Here is a 24,389-nt window from a genome sequence, read left to right on the forward strand (position 1 = left end):
ACCCAGAATCTCTCTGAATCAAAGTATTCAAGAGTTTTTATAGGGGTCAATCTCTAATCTCTCTCCCCTCCCAGGAGGTCAGTGGTGGGGCTGAAAGTTCCCACCCTCTAATTACTTGGTCCTTCCGGTGACCAGTCCTATCCTGAGGCTGTCTAAGGGTGCCACCCTAAGTCATTGCATTAGCACGAACTCAGGTGTGATCTAAAGGGGCTTGTGTCAGAACTGAATTGAATGGTTGGGCACGAAAAGAACTGAAGAACTGTGTGGTGTCAGAGAAAACACACCAGAGATATAAAGGAGCGTTTTGTTACGAATAGCAAAAGATACTCCTATCACTCAGGAAATTCCAAGGGTTTTAGGAGCTCTGTGCCAGGAACTGGAGACAAAGGCCAGTATCCAAAGGTGACTTTTTCAGCCCTCTATACGTGCAGCTTACCCTGGGGATGGTCTTTCTAACTGTTCCCACTGTTTCCCCGGGACCCCTTTAGATCAAGAGCACTGACTACAACTGGCCTGAGATTGAAACAATAGTGAAGTTGCTGGTTCCTGTCGACTTTAAAAATATGCACAACCTAAAAGCTGAGGGTTATGTTTTATTCGGTGGGAATTTTTAGGACTTCACACCGGGAGACAGCATCTCAAGGAACCCTGAGAACTGCTCCCAGGAAGTGAGGGGGAAGCCAAGATATACAGGAGTTTTGCAACAAAGGGCAGGTAGTCAGAACATCAAAAGATTATTGTTAAATTGAAGAAAACCAGATATCCCAAGTTAAGGAATTTAGCGCTTTTCTATATATGGGAAGATGCAAGTGTCTGGGCTCACTGAAATCATTCCTTTGATATGCACCTCAGCTATCTGGGGCCAGTATCGTGTGTTTTCATATCGTGAGTTTCCTCAGGGCTCCCCTTAGGGAGTGGCTGCAGTCTGATGGCTGCTAGGTGGCAGGTATTCTTTCCTTCCTGAGTTTCCTCAGGGCTCACCGGCTCACATTGGAGGGCTGCAGGTCTGCAATTGTTGATGACTCTGACATTCTTTGTTTACTGATATGGCAGGAAATATTCCATTTCTCATTCCAATGGAGATGGTATCCCTTGTTTGCAGTTATTGTTGTTTTTCCAGTTGTGTGAGGCAGAAAACCCAACTCAAACTTCAAATTGCCTCAAGAAAAGTAGAACTTTATTGGCTCATGTAACTGCGAGGCCCAGAGAGACTGCACATCTTCTCACTGGCCCCCCCCTCTGCTTCCCAACAATTCATCTGCAAGCTCCACACTGGTTCAGGGCCCTGCCTGCACACAGAAGGTGCTTAATAAATACTCACAAGGCCACAAAATGGCCCCAGAAACTGCAAGCACCACATCTTCACACCACAGCATCTCAACAGAGGCAGGGAGAGGATGCTCCTCTTTCCCACAAGCCCCAGCAAAACAGCCTCTGACATCTTCTTAGAGCCAATTGAGTCATGTATTCAGAACCAAAGGAGTCACACGGAGATGGGGTGTGGTCTGTTAAACTGTTCACGACACTTGTTAAAAAAGAAAGGCAGGGGCTTCCCTGGGGGCGCAGTGGTTAAGAATCCACCTGCCAATGCAGGGGACACGGGTTTGATCCCTGGTCCAGGAAGACCCCACATGCCGCAGAGCAGCTAGGCCCGTGTACCACAACTACTGAGCCTGTGCTCTAGAGCCCGCGAGCCACAACTACTGAAGCCCGTCTGCCTAGAGCCCGTGCTCCACAACAAGAGAAGCCACCGCAATGAGAAGCCCGTGCACTGCAATGAAGAGTAACTACCACTGGCCACAACTAGAGAAAGCCCGCGCGCAGCAACGAAGACCCAAAGCAGCCAAAAATAAAATAAATAAATAAAAGAAAGGCAGACTTTATTCAGGACTGTGGCAATAGATACAGGGACTGCTCCCATGGGGTTTTGCAGCAGAGGAGAGAAATTGTGCTCAGCTCCCAACACAGCAAAGAGGAGTGGGAATTTATAGCCAAGAAGCAGGGGCCAGGGATGGTCAGCGGATGGAAAATTACTGAGAGGAAACATCAGAGTTAAGGGGGGATTCTGGGTAAACTGACCTCACAGGATCTTGCTGAAATCAGGCCAGGGTGATCAGATATCACCTGGGGGACGGGTGGGGGGTGAGGAATCTGGTCAGATATTGAGAGTGAGGGTTCTGGCTAAACTGACTTAGCAAGATTCTTGCTAAAATTAAGCTTTTGAGGACATGCCCAAGGACAAGACCTGGTGGGAAAAGAGGTCAGAGGAACCTGACTAGAATTTGGTCAAGAAGAGAATCTTTTCAGGTCAGTGCCCCAAACGCAAGTCTGAGAATGGGGAAGGGGCTGATTCCACCAACAGGAAAAATCTTGGGAAGAGAAGAGAAGAAGGGATGGTGGGGTGACAATCAAAGCATGTCTACTACGGGGATGGAGCCAATGCTCCAAACGTGCAGAAGAGTGATGCTCAGTCTCCTGAACTGCTGGGGTGGGGGGCGGCTAATGTGAGCTTGTTTCATCTATTTACCCAGCATGGCCAACCCATTAGAAGGTACTGTTACCCAAAAGCTGGGTTCGCCTCTTGGTGGGAGTCGAGCCAAAAGAGACAACCAAGCCAAGATCAGGAGAGGGAAGGATTTATTACTTGCAGCGAGTAAGGAGAACCCCGGGGATCTTACCCAAAGCAGGGTCACCCGGAACAGCAAAACTGGGGGAGCTTTAAGCTAAGGGTACAAGCATACTCATGAAGGGGCTTGGGCAGCAGGCAGAGTCCAAGCTTTGGTTGATTGAAGTCACGAGGGTCAGAAAAGGTCACCATCCTCATCCCTTAGGTTCCAGTTGACCTGGTGGTTGAGCACCTGAGGGGGGTTTACATTCTGCAAAATAGCTCCAAGAAAGTGCTTTAGGCTCACCTTCCCCACTGAAAGGGAACTGGGAGCCTTTACAGCTGATTTGTTATCTTTGCTATCATTACTTCTTTTGCCTGATAACAGTTTGTTCTTTTATTCCCTTAAGATCGTTTTTACTGAGACCTGTTCTAGGTTAAGGATTGCGGCCAGGCTTAGATCACAAAATGGCTTAGGCACAAATGGCTTCTCTTCTGTCCACAAAGCCATGTCTGGTTCTCTTTCTCCAGGGACCACCCCCTCCACCCTATCTGTTTACAGAACCCCAGGAAGGGATGTTAGGCATCATCTAGCCTAAGAGCGTCATTTCAGAGATGAGACGGAGGACGAGAGAGCTTCATGACTAGCTTCAGGTAACAGTGTGGAAGAGGCTGCACTGACCCCAGAACACAGATCTGCTGGCTCAAAGTTCAGAACTCTGTCTCCTGCCCGGAGCTAGGTGGAGAACGATAACCGGTGCCCCCCTGGAACCAGCTCCTGCCTGTTCCCAAGAGCCGATCACCAAATGATCAGGAATTTTGCAAGCTGGTGGTAAACGCAGCCATTATTAAAAATTAAATGCCATAAACTTACAAATAAATAAATTATATCAAAAATGAAGGCAATTGCAACTGTTCACAGCAGTGCTATTCACAATAGCCGAACGGCAGAAACAACCCATCCGCAGACGTCCATCCCCAGATGAATGGATATGTGAAATGTGGTCTATCCACATATGGAATGGAATATTATTCAGCCGTGAAAAGGGATGACGTACTGACATACGATACCACGTGGAAGAACTTTGAAAACGTTATCCTCAGTGAAAGAAGCCAGACACAGAAGGCCACATATTGTATGATTCCCTTTATATGAAGTATCCAGGGCAAGCAAATCCATAGAGACAGAGAGCAGATTTAGCGGTTGCTGCAGTCTGGGGGTGGAGGTGGGGGAGTGGTGATGGGAAGTCCTGTCTGATGGGTGTGGGTTTTCAGTTGGGGTCCTGAAAAATTCTGGAACTAAATAGTGGTGATGGTTGCATAGCACTGTGAATGTACTTCATGCTACCGAGTTGAACACATTAAAATGCTTTTTTTAAAAAGGCAATAAATACTCAACACATCATTTTCTACTTATTTAACTACACTTTACTATTATCTATGCTTGGGAGGTTATTTATATCTCAGATGTCTGCATGGCAGAAGGTCTATTAAACAGTGTTCTACTTACTATGCCTTTCTCCACAGCTCCGTACTCAGTAATGTCATGCTGGCTGCTAGATGTTACCACGATTGGCGTATTTGTACCACAGAAACTGGAAAACACTTACAAATCAGGGCTTACGCGGCTGGGCTCTTGAAAAATGCCTAGACTTAAGGAAGTGACGGGAAAACACTAATAACGCAGATTCAACTGAAAAGGGTTTTGTGTCTGGGGCTATGATATTGAGGCCAGCCAGAAAAATTAAGGAAATATTCCAGTGTAGGAAAACAGTCACCTGGTTCAGCAAAGAAGCTGCTCACGTGATCAATGAAGTCTCAACATATACCTTCATGGTTTAACTTTTATTTTGGTTATTAATGCAAATGAGGAGATCAATGAATATCCACGCTAGAACTAGAGCCAACGACCAACTACAGGAGTGACTGCTTTGCTGAATCAGAGTGGTCAAGAAGTTATTTGCCGTCTGATTTTGCCAAATTATGGTTGAATTGCGACCAGAGGTTTGCTACAGCTCGAGAGTTCTATAAAAACCAGTGAAAACATGGGCTTCCCTGGTGGCGCAGTGGTTGGGAGTCCGCCTGCCGATGCAGGAGATGTTGGTTCGTGCCCCGATCCGGGAGGATCCCACATGCCGCGGAGCGGCTGGGCCCGTGAGCCATGGCCGCTGAGCCTGCGCGTCCGGAGCCCGTGCTCCGCAACGGGAGAGGCCGCAGTAGTGGGAGGCCCGTGTACCGCAAAAAAAACATTCTGTGAGAATTAGTTGGGTGTATGGAATTTACGAGAAAAGGTATTGCATAATTTATTATTAGTTGTAAATTGTGTGCTCTACATCCTTTATGTCAGCAAAATTTTAACTTGTTTATGCATAAGTATATTTGGAATATATTTTTTCTGGAGAGGCAGATGGTTAAACACTTACCAACACATCACTGGCTACAGCACCTTTCTAACATGATAGGGCTCAATTTAAATGGGTTAAGCGCTTCAAATGTGATAATCCTATTAGAGCTACCATTAGTTATCACCAAGACCCAGAAACAGAATGTTGGCAGCGCTGAGAATAAGGGGGACTGGTATTTCTTGGAAAAAGTAGGATAAATTGAGTAAGAGACTTCTTGTTCAGAATTGGTTCCATTTATTTCCACCTGCCAGTTGAAATATCATTTTCTCCACTCAGAGAACCAATCTGCAGTATATTCTTTCAACCTTGCCTCCCAGAATTCAACTGGGAAACCAAGTTGTTTGATGTTTAAATGAATAAGCAAAATGACATTTGTTTAGAGCATGTTGCAGAAAATTTAGAACAAAATATTTTGGTATCCCCCAAACCTATGGGTTCCTTGTATGCTTGTCAAGAGAAATACACAGTCTTCTAGGTACGTAAGCTGGTAGGATTCCCACCAAAGGACCAGTACAAAGTGCTCCAAAGGACTCAGAACTCATCTGATTTATCATGCCATCCGAGGAAGGGAACATTTTCGGTGAAAAACAGGTTTGTCCGACTTTTCTGCTCTTTCATACTTGAATGAACGATGGATGGATCACAGTTTTCAGGGGCTCAGGAAAGAGAGGACTCAATATTTGTGAAGCTTTTTAGAATCAATCAGGAGCTTCACGAATGTTACCCCATCTAATCCTTGAAAGGGGGGTGTTATTGAGATACTGCATGTGAGGTGAGAAAACTGGGGCTCAGAGAGAGGAAACTAATGGTCTAGCCTCAAGCAACTTTAGGAAAAATCAGATTTGAGCTCAGCCAGGAGGCAAGCAAGGGCCATCGGATGAAAAGGAGAGAGAAATAGCACTATGGATTTTCTATTGATTACTGATGCCTAGAGATGAAGAGGGTTGCTCTGGGCAGGAGTGGTTAAAACTAACTCCTGTATAGCTTAGAAAAGAAAGTAAGAAAACGTAGTCTGCACTGATTGGGCTGCTGGGAACAGATGGAAGGCTGAGCAGGGAGGTGGTGAGGTTCAGAGGGTCTTGATAAATACCATCCCTTGTCCCTACCTGAGTTCTATATCAACTGAGAAACGAGAGAGCTGTCAGTGGACAGAGGTCTGGAACATTCTCTTTATTACTAACTTTGGAGAAGGTGGCTTAAATCTGAGAGCAAGTGGACATCCCACAGTGGAAACAGGCAGACGAAGGTGCCACGTATACGCAGAGCTGGGCCAGTTTCGTGCTGCCTCTGTAAACCCCCAGCTTGGAGGCGCACAGATCCCAGGGCAGAGCAAGGGGAGGGGCTGGGTTAGCCAGACTCAGTTTCTCCAAGCTGCTCTTCTTCCTCTGTGAGGGATGGGTGAACCCACTGAGGACAGCTCCCTCCAGGTCGCAGGAGACATTGCCCACCATCAGCCACCGAGGGCTGTGGCCACTATGGCCTTGGCTGGTCTGCGTGTTGCATGGCCCCTTTCTTAGCCCGCCTTGAATCTGCGGCTCACCTGTCACGTGACAATGTGCATTCCAGCATCTGGAACTGGAAAGGAGAAAGTCCCTTCCCACCTGCACAGCCCAGGAGCCGAGGAATGATTGTGTATTCACCTTCTCAGCACTTCCTCTCCATCTGCTTGGGAGGGTTCTGTCCATTCTCTCTTTTCTGGGCTTTTGAGATATCAAATTGGGACCATGAGTAGAGAAAAGCAAGAGACAGGACGGGAAAGGACAGGAAAAGCGAGCGGGCCGAGGCTTCAGAGTGCGTGGAGAGTGAGGGATTTGGAGGGTGGAGCGTTCTGCAACAGCTGTGCGGATTTTTGCTTATATGTGGAATCTAAAAAAAAAAATGGTACAAATGAACCTATTTACAAAACAGAAATAGAGTCACAGATGTAGAAAAGAAATTTATGGTTACCAAGGGGGAAAGGGGGGGAGGGGATAAATTGGGAGATTGGGATTGACATATACACACTACTATATATAAAATAGTTAAGTAATAAGAACCTACTGTATAGCACAGGGAAGTCTACTCAATACTATGTATTGACCTACATGGGAAAAGAATATAAAAAAGTGTGGATATATGTATATGTATAACTGATTCAACTTGCTGTACAGCAGAAATTAATACAACATTGTAAATCAACTATACTCCAATAAAAATTAATTTAAAAAAAAAAGAGAGAGAGAGTTGGGGAGAAGAGAACCAGGGAGAGATTTCTAAAGAGTTGCCCTGGCTTGTTACTTAGATCCCCTTTAGTGTCACTGGAGAAGCAGCAGCAAGGACTGAACCTGTATTGTAATTACTTTCAGGGACAGGATGGTGCTTCTTTGAATTTGACACCATAGAGACTCTTTACACGTATTCCTGGCTTATAACTAGGGTGCCCTAGATAGTAAAACGACAGGCCTCTACGTGCCAGGAGCTGATGGTTAGGGTGAGTCTTGGAATCTCTCCTTACAAAGCTCATGGTTTCATGTGAGAGACAGACAGGTGAGCAAATAATAATTGTAACTCAGTGAGGCTAGAGTTGCATCTGAGGATTTACCAAGGACCAGGAGGACACAGGTGAGGGAAGGAGCCATTCTATCCTGGGGAGCAGTGCAGGTCGAAGGGGGCCCTAGGAAGGAGGTGATACAGAGCAGGGAAGAGCATTCAGCATGGAAACAATAGCGGGATAGAGGCACAGAGGGCCAGTGACCAGTGTGTTTAGAAGCAGGAGGGAGGGTGGCTGGAGATTAGGGTAGGAAGACCCCCCAGGATGAGGTCACATCTGAACACTGAAAGCCTCGACATGTGCTCAGACTTTCTCTAAAGACAAAGGTAAGCCATCAAAATTTTTATTTCGATTTCAATACCCTTTTCCTCATTATAAAATGCCAGTTAGAGATAAATGGTTTTATTTTATTCTTTTTTCTCTGTGTGCATGTCTGTAAAACAAAATTGGGACATAACGTTTTGTAAACTGCTATGCTCACTTAATATTTTCCATGTCACTGAACAGTCTTCTAAAATAAGATTTCTAAGAGCTGCATAGCATTTCGTTAGGTGGACATTTATGTAACGAATCTTCTATTGTTGGATATTTGCCATGGTCTGAATGGTCCCCCATCAAATCATATGTTGAAATCCTAATCTCCAAGGAGATGGCCTTAGGGAGTGGGACCACTGGGAGGTGATTGGGTCATGAGGGTGGAGCCCTCGTGAATAGGATTAGTGCCCTTATAAATGGTCCCACAGAGCTCCCAGCCCCTTCCACCATGTGAGGACATAGCAAGAAGAATGCCATTTATGAACCGGGAAGCTGGTCCTCCCCAGCTATGGAACTTGACTCTGTGGGCACCCTGATCTCAGACTTCCATCCTTCAGAAATGTGAGAAATAACTTTTGTTGTTTATAACACCGCCCTCCCACTGCCCACTGCCCTGGTCTCTTGTATTTTGTTATAGCATCCCAAATGGACTAAGACAATATTTCAGGTTGTTTCTAAAAAATTTATGTCACTATAAATAACAATGTAATGAATGTCTTTGTGCATATCTCTTGTCACCAGAAGGCTATAGGCAAAAGTCAGCTCTCTTTTGAAAGATTACAGCGATAGGAATGTCAAGTGTGATTTAGGTTGTGGCAAAGCCTGGAGACAAGAAACCAGTTAGAAGAAGAAATGTTTTCCAACCACCGAGAATGTGAGGGCAACATTCCCAGACCAGGACTGTGGTCAGCTGGGAAGCAAAAGGATACAAGGAAAATATGAAGCAAATCTCCAGGACTTGGTGTTAATGGACATGGGATCGAGGGAGAAGCAGCAGCAGCCAGGGATATAATAGTGAAAATGGTGGAGACAATAATAATAATAATAGAACTCATACTTATCAAGGGTTGCTCTAAGCTTATATTATTTCTTTCCATCCTCACACAACCCTCTGAGGGAGGTACTATTATTCCCATTTTACAAATGAGGAGAACGAGGCACAGACTATTTAAATAATGAGCCAAGATCACACAGTTAGTTATCGACAGCCTGGGACTCAAATGCAGGCAGGGTGACTGCACAATCTGTCAACCTAGCCCTGTGCTCACTGTCCCCACCCGGCCGTCCCAGCCTGGACCACACATGATGGAAGTGGTCCAGCCTGGACCACACATGATGGAAGTGGTCCAGCCTGGACCACACATGATGGAAGTGGTCCGGCTAGCACGAGAGAGGAGGCATGGGGAAGAGCAGGCCTGCAGGCCTTTTACCCCAAAATGGAGCACAAAGTCTCCATGGCCCTGAACCAGCTTGTAAGATACCTGTTCACCCCACCGAGGGCAGAGCCTAGTACCTGGTTTGCAGAGCAGGTATTAGGTAAAGATTTGTCTGGTGAGTGCATGGCCAAGTGACCAATGATGGGCTCTGCCCAGAAACCAGGTGTTGCTGGAAGAAGACAACTCCTGACTGGGACCAGCTGGGCTGCGGGCTGGGTCTGCAGGGGTCCAAGTGTATCTGCAGAACCACATTCACAGAGCACCACTGGACCAGAAGACTCAGGATGCAGCGGTGGGCAGCTGGCCCAGGGCTGTGGCTCTCACCGTGATGGCGGCCGGGATGAGATGCCGCAGAGGGAAAATGCCATCAGCCAAGCAGTTGACAGGTAACTTCCAGCATCTCCCTGCATCTTTGTCTTTCTTTCCTGCCCCTACCTCCTGCCGGGGAGTGGGGGTCAGCCATAGGTACAGGTGAAGTAGGCAGTCACTGGAAATGCAGTGACCTCCAGGGACACCCAGGAGCTTCCAGCCCCCAATCCCCCCAGCCCCTCATCACTGTTCCATCTTCATCTTCCACTGGCTCAGATTCTGCTCTTTCCAACTCCACTGAGCAGCTAGAGGGCTGCTTCCCAAAGTTCCTGCTGTCCTTACCAGCGTCAATATTGGCCATTTCCTTCTATGTGCTTAACCGTTTTCCTTACGTAAACTCACACTTTTAAACCCGATTACCGACTTCTGCTTTGTGGTAAACAGTAAGATCTGTGAAATGCCTAACTTGCCTAACTAAGTTGTGGCGTGTGGGTTTTCTCTCTCTAGTTGTGGCGCGTGGGCTTAGTTGTGGCGCGTGGGCTTAGTTTTCCCGCGGCATGTGGGATCTTAGTTCCCCGACCAGGGATCGAACCCACGTGCCCTGCATTGGAAAGCGGATTCTTTACCATTGGACCACCAGGGAAGTCCCCCCATTTGCCTTTTTATCCCGGTTCCCTGGCACAAAGGAGTTCAATGTAGTTTATTTTCTAACTGAACTCATTCTCAAGTCTCAAGCTCCCCCATTGTCAAAGGGGGATGACAGTACCTGCCCTAAGTACCTTAAAGGCCTTTTAAAAAGAGAGTAAGATGACTGATAAATAAAAATACCTCAGTAAAAAGCATGAGGGACTCTATGAAGATCAAATCCAATCACCTCTTGCTTAGCCAGAGCCCCTGGTTTCTCAGCTGGACGTGAATTGACTTTGTTTTGTTCAGGGAGTGCTTGGAACCCTCCTAAGCCTGACCCTCACGGCGAGCGTGGGTGTTTGTTAAGGAGAGTGATTAAGAGCTCATGACCCTCCAGCCCCTCCCCCTGCTTTGCTTTTCTTCACTGCTTGTCACTCTCTGACATTATCCCGTAGAGTCCTTTGCTCGGTGGGTGTGGTTCCGCGGCAAAGGCGGATGGTTGCCCACCCACATCCATCCTCTCCTCCTCCTTGGTCCCCGGCCAGACCCTGATCCCTAGCCCCTCTTGAAGTTGGATGTGGCCAGGGGCTAGGCTTTCACTCCCAGAGAGGAAACAGGAGCGATGGTTGCCTTCCCCTCCCCCACCCCCAGCCTGGGCTTTAGCTGGGGTGGCCCCTGCATGTTCCCTTCCACCCTCCTTGACAGCTACACAGATGTGGCAGCATCCCAGCTCCACTCAAGCAGGAGAGGACAGCATCGTAGGTGCTTGGCAGAGCAAGGACTTGGAAGGAACCTGCGTTCTCCCCAGTGACCAGGTGGAGCAGGGCTGCCCACCAGCCTGGGACACACATCTTAAATTACTACCGCTTGAGAGAGATTTACTTCTTTGTTCTTTAATTTTTTTCTTTTTTTAACTTTTTGGCTTGCAGGATCTTAGTTTCCCGGCTAGGAATTGAACCCAGGCCCCAGCAGTGAAAGCACTGAGTCCCAACCACTGGACCGCCAGGGAATTCCCTCTTTGTTCTTTAATTTAATGAACGTTGGAGTCTCTTTGTTCAGCCATCCAACCTCACCCTAACTAACATATCCTGATGCTTTCTAACAGCTGGGCTTTGTCTTCTTTGTTCACTGCAGTGTTCCCAGTGCCTAGAACAATACCTGGCTCATAGGAGGTGCTCAAACTAATATTTGCTACAGAAACGAACTGAGCCAGACTGCCCGTGTTTGAGTCACTAACAAGACATTTGACCTTAACCTCATGGAACTCAGTCTCCTCACCTGTAAAATGGGGATAGTTATTGGACCTTTTTGATTACTGAGATTAATATATTTAGAGCTCATAGAGCCGTGCTTAAGACACAGTAAGCACTCAGTATGTGTTAGATATTGTTAGCATGATTATTGCATAAATGTTGTGTTTTCCTCTGAGGTCTTCAGTAATTCTGAAAACAACTTCATGTTAAATTGGAAGAAACTTCAGGGATAAAGAAGCCATGGCAGCTTGGATAGTAGATGTGTCCATATCTGCCATTGGCTGGCATAGATGAAGTGGATTTACCCATTAGTTGTTCATTTCATGACCTCCGTGTGATGGCTTTGGGAAATGCATGCAGGTATGTATGCAAATTACATGCAAATCCACATAAAAGTAGCCTGCTTTGTGCCTCTGCATTTACTAGCAAGAATGCTGGTGTCTTTATACTCTGTTCGGGTTATATCACGTTCTGTTCCTCATGTGCACTCTCAGGAAGACACACCTGGCTGGAAGGAGGGAGGCGTGCGCAGGTGGATGTATGCCTGTGGGGCTGTGTGCACGTCTGTGGGATGGAGGGCAGAGGTGGCTAATGAGGGCAGCTGAAATACTGCTCTGCAATCAGATATATGTGGCTGGTCCAAACTAAACTTTAAAGTTCCAGGCTCTGAGGCCCTATATCCGATCAGTCAGCGGTCCATGCGATCAGCACCCACCCTACCACCACCCGTTGTTATTAAACAGCTCCCTTTAGACCACAAGAGCTGCAAGAGGAGCACAGGAAACGTGTTCCCGGAGCGGGAATGTCAAATATCCTTGGAGTTCCCCAGCCGTGCAAGCTGAGTAATCAGTGAGCCATCTGAGGCTCGGTTTCTGTAAAATGGACACAATGACGCATGGCCTGTGTACCTGACAATTGCTTTGAGGATCAACTGGGATTATGGGTGTAAAGGGGCTTTGCAGTCCTGTGAATGGTTAATGAGAGGGCTTGGGATCACCATCATTGTTACTGGGGAAGGGGGAGGATTTGCAAGGAGCAGCTGCCACGGGGCCACAGAACAGTGTTTAGTATTTGTGGGGCTGAATGAACGGTTCTGTAGTATAATTCCAGAGACTCATACCTCTTGAGCTTTCCAAAGCAATTCAGACTTCAAACAGTCTTCGCCCGCTTATCATTCCACACGGCAGAGTCATTCATTCATACAGGCATGTACTCATTTGTTCATCTAGCAAAGACATTGAGCATCTGTCCTGGGCAGGGTCCTGTGCTGGGTTCCAAGATTAAAAGATGGAAAAGACACGATCTTTGCTCACAAGGACCTTTTCCTGCTGTCCTTGTTCCTAAGGACCTTTTTTCTTACACCAGAGCTCACTAACCATCCAGCAGGGGAGACAAACATGTCATCGATAAATGCCACACCACATGCAAGGGACAGTGATAGAAGCCTGGGGAGCAAGAGAGGTGAAGGGGGCTGCACCTCAGAAGATCAAGGCCACCTGGAGAAATGCATGGCGTCTTGAAGGGCAAGCAGGCACCTGCCAGGTGGACCGGCGGAGGGAACACTGCATATGCCAGGGTACAGAGCATGAAGCCACATGGCCACATGCTCCAAAATCGGATTTGGAAAATATGGTTAATGGTGTCAAGATGTACCTTTTCCAGTCACACCAGTCCAGGCATCCCTGACTCCTCCAAATGCCTGTGACATTTATAAACTCATAAGTCTTGTTGGCAGTCATCGTACACAGTGAGTCCTTGAATTGTCTGCCCTCTGCTGCTGCTGTGTGTCCCATCTCTTCAGAGAGATTGTGAGTCAGCTGACAATGACACTTTCTATTCTATCTTTAGCTCCCCAGAACCCAGGTCAATGCCTTTCTTGTGAATATTAAGCAGGCAAAAGATGTTTGTTGCAGGAGGCAGCCGAACGGATGACAGCACCAGGATGCTGCTACTTTTGAGCACCCACTTGGATGTTGTGCTACATGCTAATTTGTACACTATCTCATTTAATCCTTACAGTAACCCTAAAAGGTGGATACTATGAGTGTCTATTTTACAGATGAAGCAACTGAGGCTTTGAGAGATTACTTGCAGAAGAGATGCAGTCTAGAAGTGATGGAAGTAGGATTTGAATGCAGGCTGACTGGCCCAAGGGCTGATGCTTTTAGCTCTAACTCTAGCCAAATTTACTGCCCCTATTTCAGTGTGCTTAATAAAGCAGCGTGAATTGGAGGTTTCTGGCTGATGGGTAAGTCCTGAGCTCTAACCAAATTGGGATTACCTCTTCCTATGGCTGCCTCCTAAGCCAGGCACTCCTTGAGCATGGGGCTGTGCTTGCTGCATCCTTGTACCCCCATACCTACCATAGCATCTATTCTCCTGGGATGGATAATAAGGGGACCAGGAATTTGTTCAGAGCAACTCTGGAAGGCTCCCTGGAGGAGGCCAAGTTTCCTTGAGCCAAACTTGGAACATAGTGAGAGGCAAGCTGGAAAGAGGGTGCATGTGAAGGCTTGAAGGTGGATGTGTTAAAGCGATTTATGGGTTGCTGTGGGCTTTGATGGAGTAGAGAGAAGCTAGAAATGTGTTGGGGGGAGCATCAAACACCCAAGCTACTTCAAGGGTACAGCTGGCACACTTTGTGCTCCACACATGAATCCCTCCCCCTCCATGGGCCCAGAGCCAAGACCACCTTTGGAGGGATGAAGGTCCTTGCTCCCCCTAGGACGTAGATAGGCATCTCCAGGTGAGATACCACTGGAAGCTGTTGAGAAACTGGTGGCCTAGTTGAGAAGCATCATTTGTAGGCTGCAATTGATTAATTAAACATTTTTCAAATGCCTATTATATTTTTGGGGTGATTCTAGCAACTGGGACAATGTAATAGTTCTTATAGAAGTTCTATTTTAATGCCAGGAGGTAAAGCAAGTAAGTAAACTAACAAGCAAGCTAGATAATATCAGGTGGTAACAAATGTTCTGAAGAAAATAAAACAAGGCGGTAGCACAGAAGTGATGGGGGGGAGAGGGAGGTCAGTAGAGGCCAGTCAGAGGAGGTGACATTTGGGCTGAGAAGACCCAAATGACCAAATGGCACCAACCATGCCAAAAACTGGGGGAGGTGGGGGCGGGAAGTATTCCAGCCAGAGGGCACAGCACAGGCAAAGGTCCTGGGGTTGGCACAAACGTGATGAATTAGATGTATGAAAAGACCAGAGTGGCTGGAGGGTGGTGAGCCAAGGGGAGAGGGGTCCAAAACGGGGTGGGAGAAGCATGTGGGGCCAGAGAATGCAGGGTCTGGTGGGATGATTTTATTCCAAGTGCCGAGGTGTATTAGCTAGCTGTTGCTACATAACAAATTCCCCAGAAATTTAGCAGCTTAAACAAAACACATTTTCAGTCTCACAGTTTCTGTGGGCCAGGGGTCTGACAGGCCTTTGCTGGGTCCTCTGCTTAGGGTCTCTCACAGGTTGCAACCAAAATGTTTGCTGGTCTTATGTGGTTGTTGGCAGGACACAGTTTCTCATGGGCTGTAGATCTGAGGCCACCTTCAGTTCCTCACCATGCAGGCCACTCCAACACGGCGGCTTGCTTCATCAAAGCACACAAACCAAAGAGACAGCAGAGTGAGTCTGATAGCAAGATGGAAGTCACCGTCTCTTGTAACCTAATCATAGAAATGGCATCTGTCACCTTCGCCAAATATGTTAGAAGCAAGTTATGGGTCCTGCCCTCACTCAGGAAGTACCAAGAGGTGGGGATCATTGGGGGTCATCTTAGAAGTCTGCCTACCACTCACAGGAAGCCACTGGGGGTGTCCGAACTGGGAGGTAACATATTTTCAAAGGCTCACTTTGGCTTTCTTGAGTGTTGGGAGCATGAGTGGGGAGCATGAGTGTTCCCTTGTTGGGAACAAGGCTGGAAGCAGGAAGGCCAGTGAGACTCCTGTAAAGGACGATGCCAGTTTGGACTAAGGAGATCCCAGTGGAGGCAAAGACATAGCACCAAAGGGCTTTGCTAGTGGACAGGAGGTGGGTGTGAGGGAAGAGGAAGCGGGGATGAGTCCCGAACTCGCTGGAGATCATGTGCCTCCTGCCTGTGGGATGGTGGTGCCCTTGACTGTTGGGACGTGTGCTCTGTGTTTTTCTCCTGGGAGAGACAGGGTGGCAGTATCCGTATCCTCCTTACCCAAGGTCACTCATTTGCTGGCTGGCTGGCCAGCATGAGGAGCACCGGCTGTGAGCAGAGAACAGATGTCTCCTTGTGCCAGGCTGAGGGACTGACCCCATGTCCTTGGTCTCATTGGTCTGCCCACGCTCAGGCCAACCAAGCCAGGATGCTGGAAGCTGCTCACCTATAACTGTGCTCACAAAGTCAGCCAGAGCTGGAGGGGGCTAAAGGGGTGGGGATGTGTGTGTGTGTGTGTCTGAGAAATGCTACATTTGGAATAAGGTTCAGGGCAGAGAGAGTTACTAAACCCAATCCTAGAATGTAGGCCATCCCTAGAAAATACATTCCAGATAAACACTTTATTTACCTAAAGAATACCACTTCCATTAAATATTTACCTGCTATATGTGAAAAAACAAAGAAATAAATAATTATGATGTCAAGACTCACTGCTAAGCACTTGATAGATCTCATTTAATCCTCATAACAACCCAGTGAAATTGGCACTAGTATTATCCCATTTCATTGATGGGAAAACTGAGGCTTAGAGAAATTAAGCAACTTTCTCAAGGTGACAGAGCCAAGGAACAAGAGAACCAGGTTTGTCCCAGGTCTGTCTGACTCCAAACCCACGTTCTTAAGCACGACTACCACCCTGCCTCCATTGAGGCTGGTTAAGGATTCGTTTCCTAGTACCAGGGGTGAAACAGGGGCAGGAGCTTTTCTTCTAAAAAGTGGGTCCAGCCTTGCCAGAGGAGAGCAAAACAAAAGCAAGTTTTATGGGCGGAGACAGAGCTGCTGCCTTGAGAGAGGAAGGGTTCAGCTCTCACCAGTACAAACGGCGGATGGTGCCCCCTGGTGGTGGTGGTGGAGAAGGGCAGTGGGTGGGAACAAATTGGAGCTTGGGGTTTGCCAGTTAGTGGGGGGGACAGATACAGAGCAGTGTCGTCCTCGGAGCAGAGAGCTGGTTCCACTGAGTCAGCCTGCCCCCAGGCAAAGGGCCAGAGCACGTCTCCCTTCCTGGGGCCCACGGGGTGCCAGGTCAGCCAGGCACTCATCACAGGTGACACAGGCCAGTAACCCAAATGACATCACCAAACACCATCCACAGTCTTATCCTTCAAACCTAGCCTCTGCACCTAAATTCAGATTCCTGCACATACCATACTGGCATCATCTTGTTTACAATTTAGGGCCTAGGATTTGGGCTCATTTAGAGGCAACCAAAGGGGAAGCCCTCACGCCCGGTTTGCTTTTGCTTAGGGACCAGCCACCACGTGGGGGATTTCCTGCGGACCCCAACCACGTAGCTCCCCAAGGCCCAACCTCAGGGGGAGTCAGACAGGGGCCACTTACAAGATAAGATAGGAAGTGCTCTGTAGCTCGGGGAGCATAGAAGAGGGGTGAGGGATTCTGCTTGGTGATTTGGGGAAGGTTCTGAAAACATCAGGATACCTCCGGTATTTGTCCCACCCCTGTTTTGAACCTCTTGATCAGGCATCACGAAGTGTGTTGACTCTGGGAATAAATACAGAAATGGAGCCGATAAACTGAGTCTCTGAAGGTGTCTCTCCATATCACCTGCAGTGTTTTTCCTCAATCTGTAGGAGGCCCCCTTCCCAGGGAGGCAGCAGGGTGAGTGGGGTGGCAGGGGAGTCAGGATGCCTGCGTTCTATTTCCAGCAGCTACCACTGACTCACGGTGTGACCTTGCTGAGGTCACAGCTATGTTTTCCTTGCTGGGGGAAAATCAGAGGTGGCAAAGCTTGCATTTTCCCAAGGCATGCGAGTCTTGGAATATGGCGGGCCTCTCTGCTCCCCACGAGCCCCAGCCATGTCTGGTCCTTCTGCTATTCACGAAAAAAGCCTTTCGATTTGGATTCAAAGCACTTTGGGGGACACAAAGCAAGAAGCAAGGCGTTCCTGCCACAGCAAGACTTACGGCCACTTGTATATGCAGTGTCTCTCCAAACACTTTTCAGCTCACGTTCCAAACCAATATTTCCCCATGTGGCCTTCACAGTGGCTGTGGAAGGGGAGAGGGAAGGTATTTTCTCTCTAGTTTCAGGATGAGGCAATCAAGGCCGAGAGTGTCATTTCTCAACATTTTCATTACTGGGGACCCCTTTGATTCTTTTACAACCGTGCAACCCCCTGTTTTGCAGGCCCTTGCTAAATGCTCTGAACTTATTAGGTAGAAATTCATCTGTTTCCATTAATCAAAGTCACCAGTATTCTGCTCAACACAGAAGAACTAGGGCTATCACTGAGTTCGTTGCCAAGAACTGCGGCATTTGCTCTGGGTGACCTCCTTACAGGAAAAGGCCCAATTTTCACCAGAGTTTTTGAAATTCTGAAAAGAGTTGATCCTTAGGGGGCCCAAGGATCCCCGACTGGGAAGTATTTCCCTAGAGAGGTCAAGTGGCCTGTGAAAGGTTCTGTGGCTAAGGGTAGGTCCAGGACCAGGTCCAGGGGCCTGACACTCCAGCCAGGGCTCCAGCCTACCGGACCACTTGGCAGGGAGGTATGGTGCTCTCAGACACACAGGCCCAGGTGGGCACGTGTGTAGGATGGCAGCCCAGCCAAACGCAGATGCCCCGAGCAACGATGCTAGGGTCTCAGACGGGTAAGGAATAGGTTCCCCTCAGTACTAGAGTGAGGGACCAGAGCCAAGCCTGAGGCTGGAGGGGTGGAGGGTGTAACAGATCGTTCCAGGGTGTTCCTGGAGAGTTGTAATGGGGGGACCCGTTTGTTCTGCCACCTGCCTTTGCCTTGACACGGCAATAATGCATTATTTATGCAGCCTGGGGTGTTCACCCACTCTGGGACGATTCAGACATTTCCCCCAGACCCGCCTCATCAAAGGGATGAGACCAGAATGAGGGCTGAGCCCTTGCAGCTGGGGATGACAAAGACAAACTGGGGACCCTGGGAGAGTGGGGACACAGACAGGAGACTCAGGAGGTCTGGTGTGGAGGCCTGGGGTGTAAGCAGGACCCCAAGTGCCTCAGAGCTTCCCTCAGGGCTCTGTACCCCTCCTCACCCAGGGCTCTGTTGAGCCCTTGGCTGTGTTCCAGAGGCTCAGGTTTTTGATCCATCAGAAGGCGTCAAGCTGCGTGTACCTTTGGAAAAAGGCCAGGGCTTAGCTTTGTGGCTTCAGAATTCAAGGCTCCATCATTCTGCATGGGGCCAGGGGCCAGGGCACGGGCTCTGAGGGCCTGCTGCCCAACAGCTGTTCCTGGGTTATTTTGGTCCAGGGGGAGCTTATCAATTCCAGGACACTTGGACCAAAATAGCCAACAGCAGGACAATCTCTTGGTGGCTCTGTGGGGACTTCTCCTTAGAAAAGTTTCTAAATGGGGTTGGGAATGGAAAGGAGTTTGACTTGGGGGCTGGTGAAGGGTCTGAGGCTACACATACCATTCCTTGCTGTCCTTCCAGCCTTGGCACTGCCCTGACCACCTTCCTTGGGGACCGAAGCTGGGGGCTGGTTGAGGATGGAGTAGAAATTAAGAGGGAAAAGATCATTTTTATTTATTTTTTATTATTTATTTTTTTGCGGTACGCGGGCCTCTCACTGTTGTGGCCTCTTCCGCTGCAGAGCACAGGCTCCGGACGCGCACTCCCAACGGCCAAGGGCCACAGGCCCAGGCACTCCGCGGCACGCGGGATATTCCCGGACCAGGGCACGAACCCGCGTCCCCCGCATCGGCAGGCGTACTCTCAACCACTGCGCCATCAGGGAAGCCCGAAAAGAACATTTTAAAACTGTTTCTTGACTCTGTGTTCCTCCCCCAAAGCTGGTGTCATGCATATTACCTTTTCCCATCTTACAGATGGGGCACACGGGGTCCAGAGTGTGGAAGCACTGGAACTGAGGCCACACAGCTGGGAACCCTGGCCTCTGAGGCCTCTGAGGGAGCCTCTCGGCTGGGCCTTGGTTAGATCAGCAGCAGATCCGCGCCCGGGTGGCTGCCAGTTCCCCGACAAACTCAGGGCCAGCGTGGAAACTGCTGACTGGCCCCTGGCTTTCCTTCGGGCCACAGCGGGGGCCCTGGCAGCGCCCACTGGTTGACCCCGCCTGTCTCACTGAGATGGGTTAAGTGCCGGTGGAGGAAAGGTGGAAGCAGGACCAGCCACCCTGGAGCTCCCTGGAGCCCTCTGGAGCCCCGCCCAACCCCGGATCAACAGCCCCTGGCGCGGCCCGCGAGAGCCCGCCGGGAATGCCCTGGCGCAGAGCCAGAGGGACCCAGGTCGCGCTCCCTTTTGCAAGGGGTGGCGCGCGGGGAGCGCGCTTTGGCACCAGGCGGGCGCGGGGGTGCGGGGCGCACGACCGTGACACGCCCTCTGAAATGCACTGGGGCTGGGGGCGCTTGGTCACTGAACTTGGTCGTCGAGTGTTCCGCGCCAAGTCCGCGAGACAGGTCTTATTGCCCGGTGTCGGAAATAAGCTGCCCGGGCGGGGCCGCGTTTGGGACGGCCACTCCGCCACCCCTGCCTCTCTCCCGGGATTTTCCAGCGGGTTAATTTCCTGTTCGGGTAAATCCTTCGCGAGTCCCTCGGCCCTCCCTCCCCGGAGCTGCCCCCTCCGCCCGAGCCTCCCGGGCTCCCCTGGTCGGTCCGCGCTGCGCTCCATCGCCCCGCGCGCCCGGGCGCAAGCCCTCCCCGCCCCGGCAGCCCTCCGGCTCCCAGCGCCTGGCCGCCGGGACCCCGCGCGCCGCCCCGCGCCAGGGCTCGACCCCAGAGCCGCGTCCGCGTCGCCGCCGCTCGCGCGGGTCCCGGCTATGCGCCCCCGCGCCGCGCCCCGCGCCCCCGCCGGCGCCGGCGCCGGCGCCGCGCTGGGGCTCTGCAGCCTCCTGCTGCTGCTCCCGCCAGGACCCGCGTGCCCCGCGGGCTGCGCCTGCACCGATCCGCACACCGTGGACTGCCGCGACCGCGGGCTGCCCAGCGTGCCCGACCCCTTCCCCCTGGACGTGCGCAAGCTTCTGGTGGCCGGTAACCGCATCCAGCACATCCCCGAGGGCTTCTTCATCTTCTACGGCGACCTGGTCTACCTGGACTTCAGGAACAACTCTCTGCGCTCTCTGGAGGAGGGCACGTTCAGCGGCTCGGCCAAGCTCGCCTTCCTCGACCTCAGCTACAACAACCTGACCCAGCTGGGCGCCGGCGCCTTCCGCTCGGCCGGGAGGCTGGTCAAGCTGAGCCTGGCCAACAACAACCTGGCGGGCGTGCACGAGGCCGCCTTCGAAACCCTGGAGTCGCTGCAGGTGCTGGAGCTCAACGACAACAACCTGCGCAGCCTCAACGTGGCCGCCCTGGCCGCGCTGCCTGCGCTGCGCACCCTGCGCCTGGACGGGAACCCCTGGCTCTGCGACTGCGACTTCGCCCACCTCTTCTCCTGGATCCAGGAGAACGTGTCCAAGCTGCCCAAAGGTGAGCCTGCCGGCCGGACCGGGAGGCGGGAAGGAGTGAGGCAGAGCGCGGGGAGAGCCTAGGCGCGTTGAGCCTGGAAGGGGAGGCTTGGGCGCCCACGGCCACTGTCCTGGATGAGAGTTGCTCCCGGTGTAACCCTCCCAGGTTCCCAGAACTTTTCCTGGGACTCTGCTAGGGAAGGGGAGTGGGGAGGGACACATCTGGGATTCTCTGGAGATTCTGGGCCTGGTTGCCCTGCTTTCCCCCCTGTTTCTCCAGTAGTGTTTGGGACCTGGATTTCCGAGATCATCCTGTGGGGCTTTGGGTCCTAGTACTGGTGGGTGTGGGTTATTTCTGGGCCCCTCCTAAGTGGAAGACACCCTACTCCGCGGGTAGCATTTCAGCACCCATCTCACTACACTGAACATGGAGAGGGAGCCCGCCAGTTCTAAGAGCTCTCCAAGGGCTTCTGTAACCTGAGTAGGTCTTCGTTTCTCAGCTCCCAGTTTGCTCTTCTGTCTAAAAGGAGTGAGGAATATTCCTGGTGAGGAAAAGCAGCAGCTTGCTAAGAGCCAGTAATGCAGTAAAGATTGGCCGTTCAGTAGCTTTTCAGCCCAGACGTGAAATTGCTGAACAAAGTCTTGTGGGCTGGGGCACGCTTTGCTTGCCTCATGCACTTTTCTGGCAGTGACATGGACATACGTCCCCACCTGGCAGACAGGAACATAAGGGCACAGCAGGTAAGAGAGCCTGTGAAGGCCAGTGAGAAGGAAGCAAAGGCAGAGCCGAGGAGAGGGGACCCCAGCATCCATAAGAATGAGCCCCATGACAGGGAGCGGGTGAAATGCCCTTATTTTCAGTGGATTCCAGGCTTCCACTGGTGAGCATGTGAGCAGTGACCTCTCAGAGCCAGACTCCACCTCCCACCTTGACCCCGAGGGTTTGTCAGAACAGGAACCAGAGCTGAAAGACCCACAGTATAAAAGGTGACATAGATGTGGATTTATCATGGGTAAATATATATTTTTTCCATTTATTGAGAATTCAAAAATGCTGCTCATCTGTGTCCGGAATTCCTGTGCTCGCTTATTCATTCTGTACCGTCACTAAGCACAAATCCCAGGTATTAGGGGCCGTCACTTCTCTGCAGACACGGGCCCCTGAGCTGGAACTTTAAGCCCAGGCTGGCTCTCCCACATGAGCAAGTCCTAAAAAGATCTGACCTGCAAGGTACAGAGTCGCCTAACTTTAAACTTGGCCTTCACTCACTCCCCAGACCCTCCCCACCAGAAGACAGGAAGGTCCAGATGCAGACCTCACTGTTGAACAGCGGTTCCCCTTGGTTCTGATGGCATCTGCCTTTGCTTCTTGGTAGAGTTGTCATCATGAACCCCAGCTGTCAGTTGAGGTGCTGTCATTGGCTCCCACCATCATTCACTCGAGGGCTAGGGGTGACGGGTCAGGAGCTGTGGATTTCAGTCTCAGTTGTGCCGTGGCTGGCTGTGACCTTGACCAGGACAGGTATCCTGTCTGGGCTTCGGTTTCGTCATCTTTACAGTACTTTGGTTGCCCTCTGAGGCCTCTACAGAGCCCTGGATTGGAAGGTATACACTGGAGTCCTGGCTTAAAAACTGGGTGACTCTGGGAAAGTTCTTTGAACCTCCTCTTCCTCCTGTGTGAAATTGGGACACAGTGGTGCTGACCAATCCATCTGACCAGTGATTGTCAAGATAAAGTGGGTAAATTAAAGAGCAAAGAATATAAAATGTTATCCTTCCTACTGTCTGTAATGCAGGAAAGCGAAGAGCCACCACATGAGGATGTGTGGCTGGGGGTAAGGATGGACAGGTCCAGAGCAAGGAACAGTGTCCAGGCCCTGGGGAAGAGTTGGTCTCATTCAGGCGGGGAGAGGATGGAGACAGCAGCATGGCAGCATGGGGGCTTCTGGCATCTCCTGGGGTGAAGCACTGAGAGCAGCTCTGACCTCACTGCCCATGTTCTGTGGCCAGAGCAGTGTCCCGAGCTCTGTGAACCGGAAGTGGGGCGGTTGTGAAGCACCTAGCCCAGGCCTTGACGTGGGAGAGCTGAGCTCCCATGTAGACTCAGATTATGACCCTAGACAAGTCCCTGACCTTCTTTGTGCCTCCGTTTCCCTGCCTCTGACTTCAGACTGAAGATCAAAATCCCACAGCATGTTTGCGGCGAGGGTTGTGCGAAGTCATCTCTGTCGAGGGTGTGGTAATCTTAGCAAGGAGTAGATGATCTAGGTGATTGCTAGGTGTCAGTCACCCCCTTCCCTCCTCCTCCTGCATTTGGGCCTCTCATATTTTCACAGGTGCAGCAGGCAAGGGGGCCAAGTGCCCAGACTCTGGCACAGAGCTGCTTAGTTCAAATCCTGCCTCTACTTCTTACTAGTTGGGAGAATTGAAAGGGTATTCTCTATAAAGTACTTAGAGCAGTGCCTGACACACAGTATGTCCTAATAAGCATTAGTGCTGTTACTATTACCCCGCTTTCTCTGGAAGGCCCAGAGGGGTGATGCGAGTGACTTGCCCAAGGTCACACAGAGAGTTAGAAGCAGCTGGGAGTGCACCAGGGCCTCCTGGCTCCTCCGCACCTGCCCCTGGCCACGCTGACTACCCACTTCCCACCAAGGAAAGCCAGGCACCATGGGGCACAAGCTCCAAGGCTTTCTAGGCAGGCACCCAGGGGAGGGAATTCAGAGGAAGGAGCAGAGGGGACCCATCCTCATTGTCTTTCCTTCACCTCCCCTGTCCCTCCTCCCCCAGAGAAGCGAATTGAACAAGTGACCTTGAGCAAGTGACCTTGACTAGCCCTGACAGCACAAAAAATGTGATCGGGGCTTCCCTGGTGGCGCAGTGGTTGAGAGTCCGCCTGCCGATGCAGGGGACACGGGTTCGTGCCCCGGTGCGGGAAGATCCCACATGCTGTGGAGCGGCTGGACCCGTGAGCAATGGCCACTGGGCCTGCGCGCCCGGAGCCTGCGCTCCGCAACGGGAGAGGCCACAACAGTGAGAGGCCCGCGTACCGGTAAAAAAAATGTGATCGTCTGCCAGTGAGCCTCCTTGCTGATGGGAGCGCTCAGCCACCCGTCGGGGGCAGCCGGTCCCCTCTGTGCAGGCTCCTCAGGGCTCGATGGGGAAGCGGGGCACGGAGGCATCTGGGTCTGAGGACTCAGGCGGAGCCGGCCTGCCGGTGCTGGATCTGAAGGAAGAGAACAAGGGGACGCCTGCCAGAATGCCCACTGGCCGCCTTAGCAACAGCAAACAAGCAAACCAACCCCAAACAAGAAAACAAACAAGCAAAAC

General features: G+C 50.7%; 1 protein-coding gene across 1 annotated transcript in view; it reads left to right on the top strand.

Moving 5' to 3' along the window:
* Nucleotides 1-20,417: 20,417 nt before the first annotated feature.
* Nucleotides 20,418-24,389, top strand: part of LRRC38 (leucine rich repeat containing 38) — a 33,880-nt gene continuing 29,908 nt past the window's right edge. Inside the window, exon 1 of the mRNA XM_022598352.2 lies at nucleotides 20,418-21,081. Coding sequence (XP_022454060.1) covers nucleotides 20,433-21,081 — 649 coding nt within the window. The 5' untranslated portion in view covers nucleotides 20,418-20,432. The remainder of the gene's footprint in view (nucleotides 21,082-24,389) is intronic.

Source organism: Delphinapterus leucas, chromosome 1 (genome assembly GCF_059928025.1).
Source record: "Delphinapterus leucas isolate spDelLeu-1000000601 "Yukka" chromosome 1, BTC_Dleu_Yukka2, whole genome shotgun sequence".
NCBI classification, from domain to species: domain Eukaryota; kingdom Metazoa; phylum Chordata; class Mammalia; order Artiodactyla; family Monodontidae; genus Delphinapterus; species Delphinapterus leucas.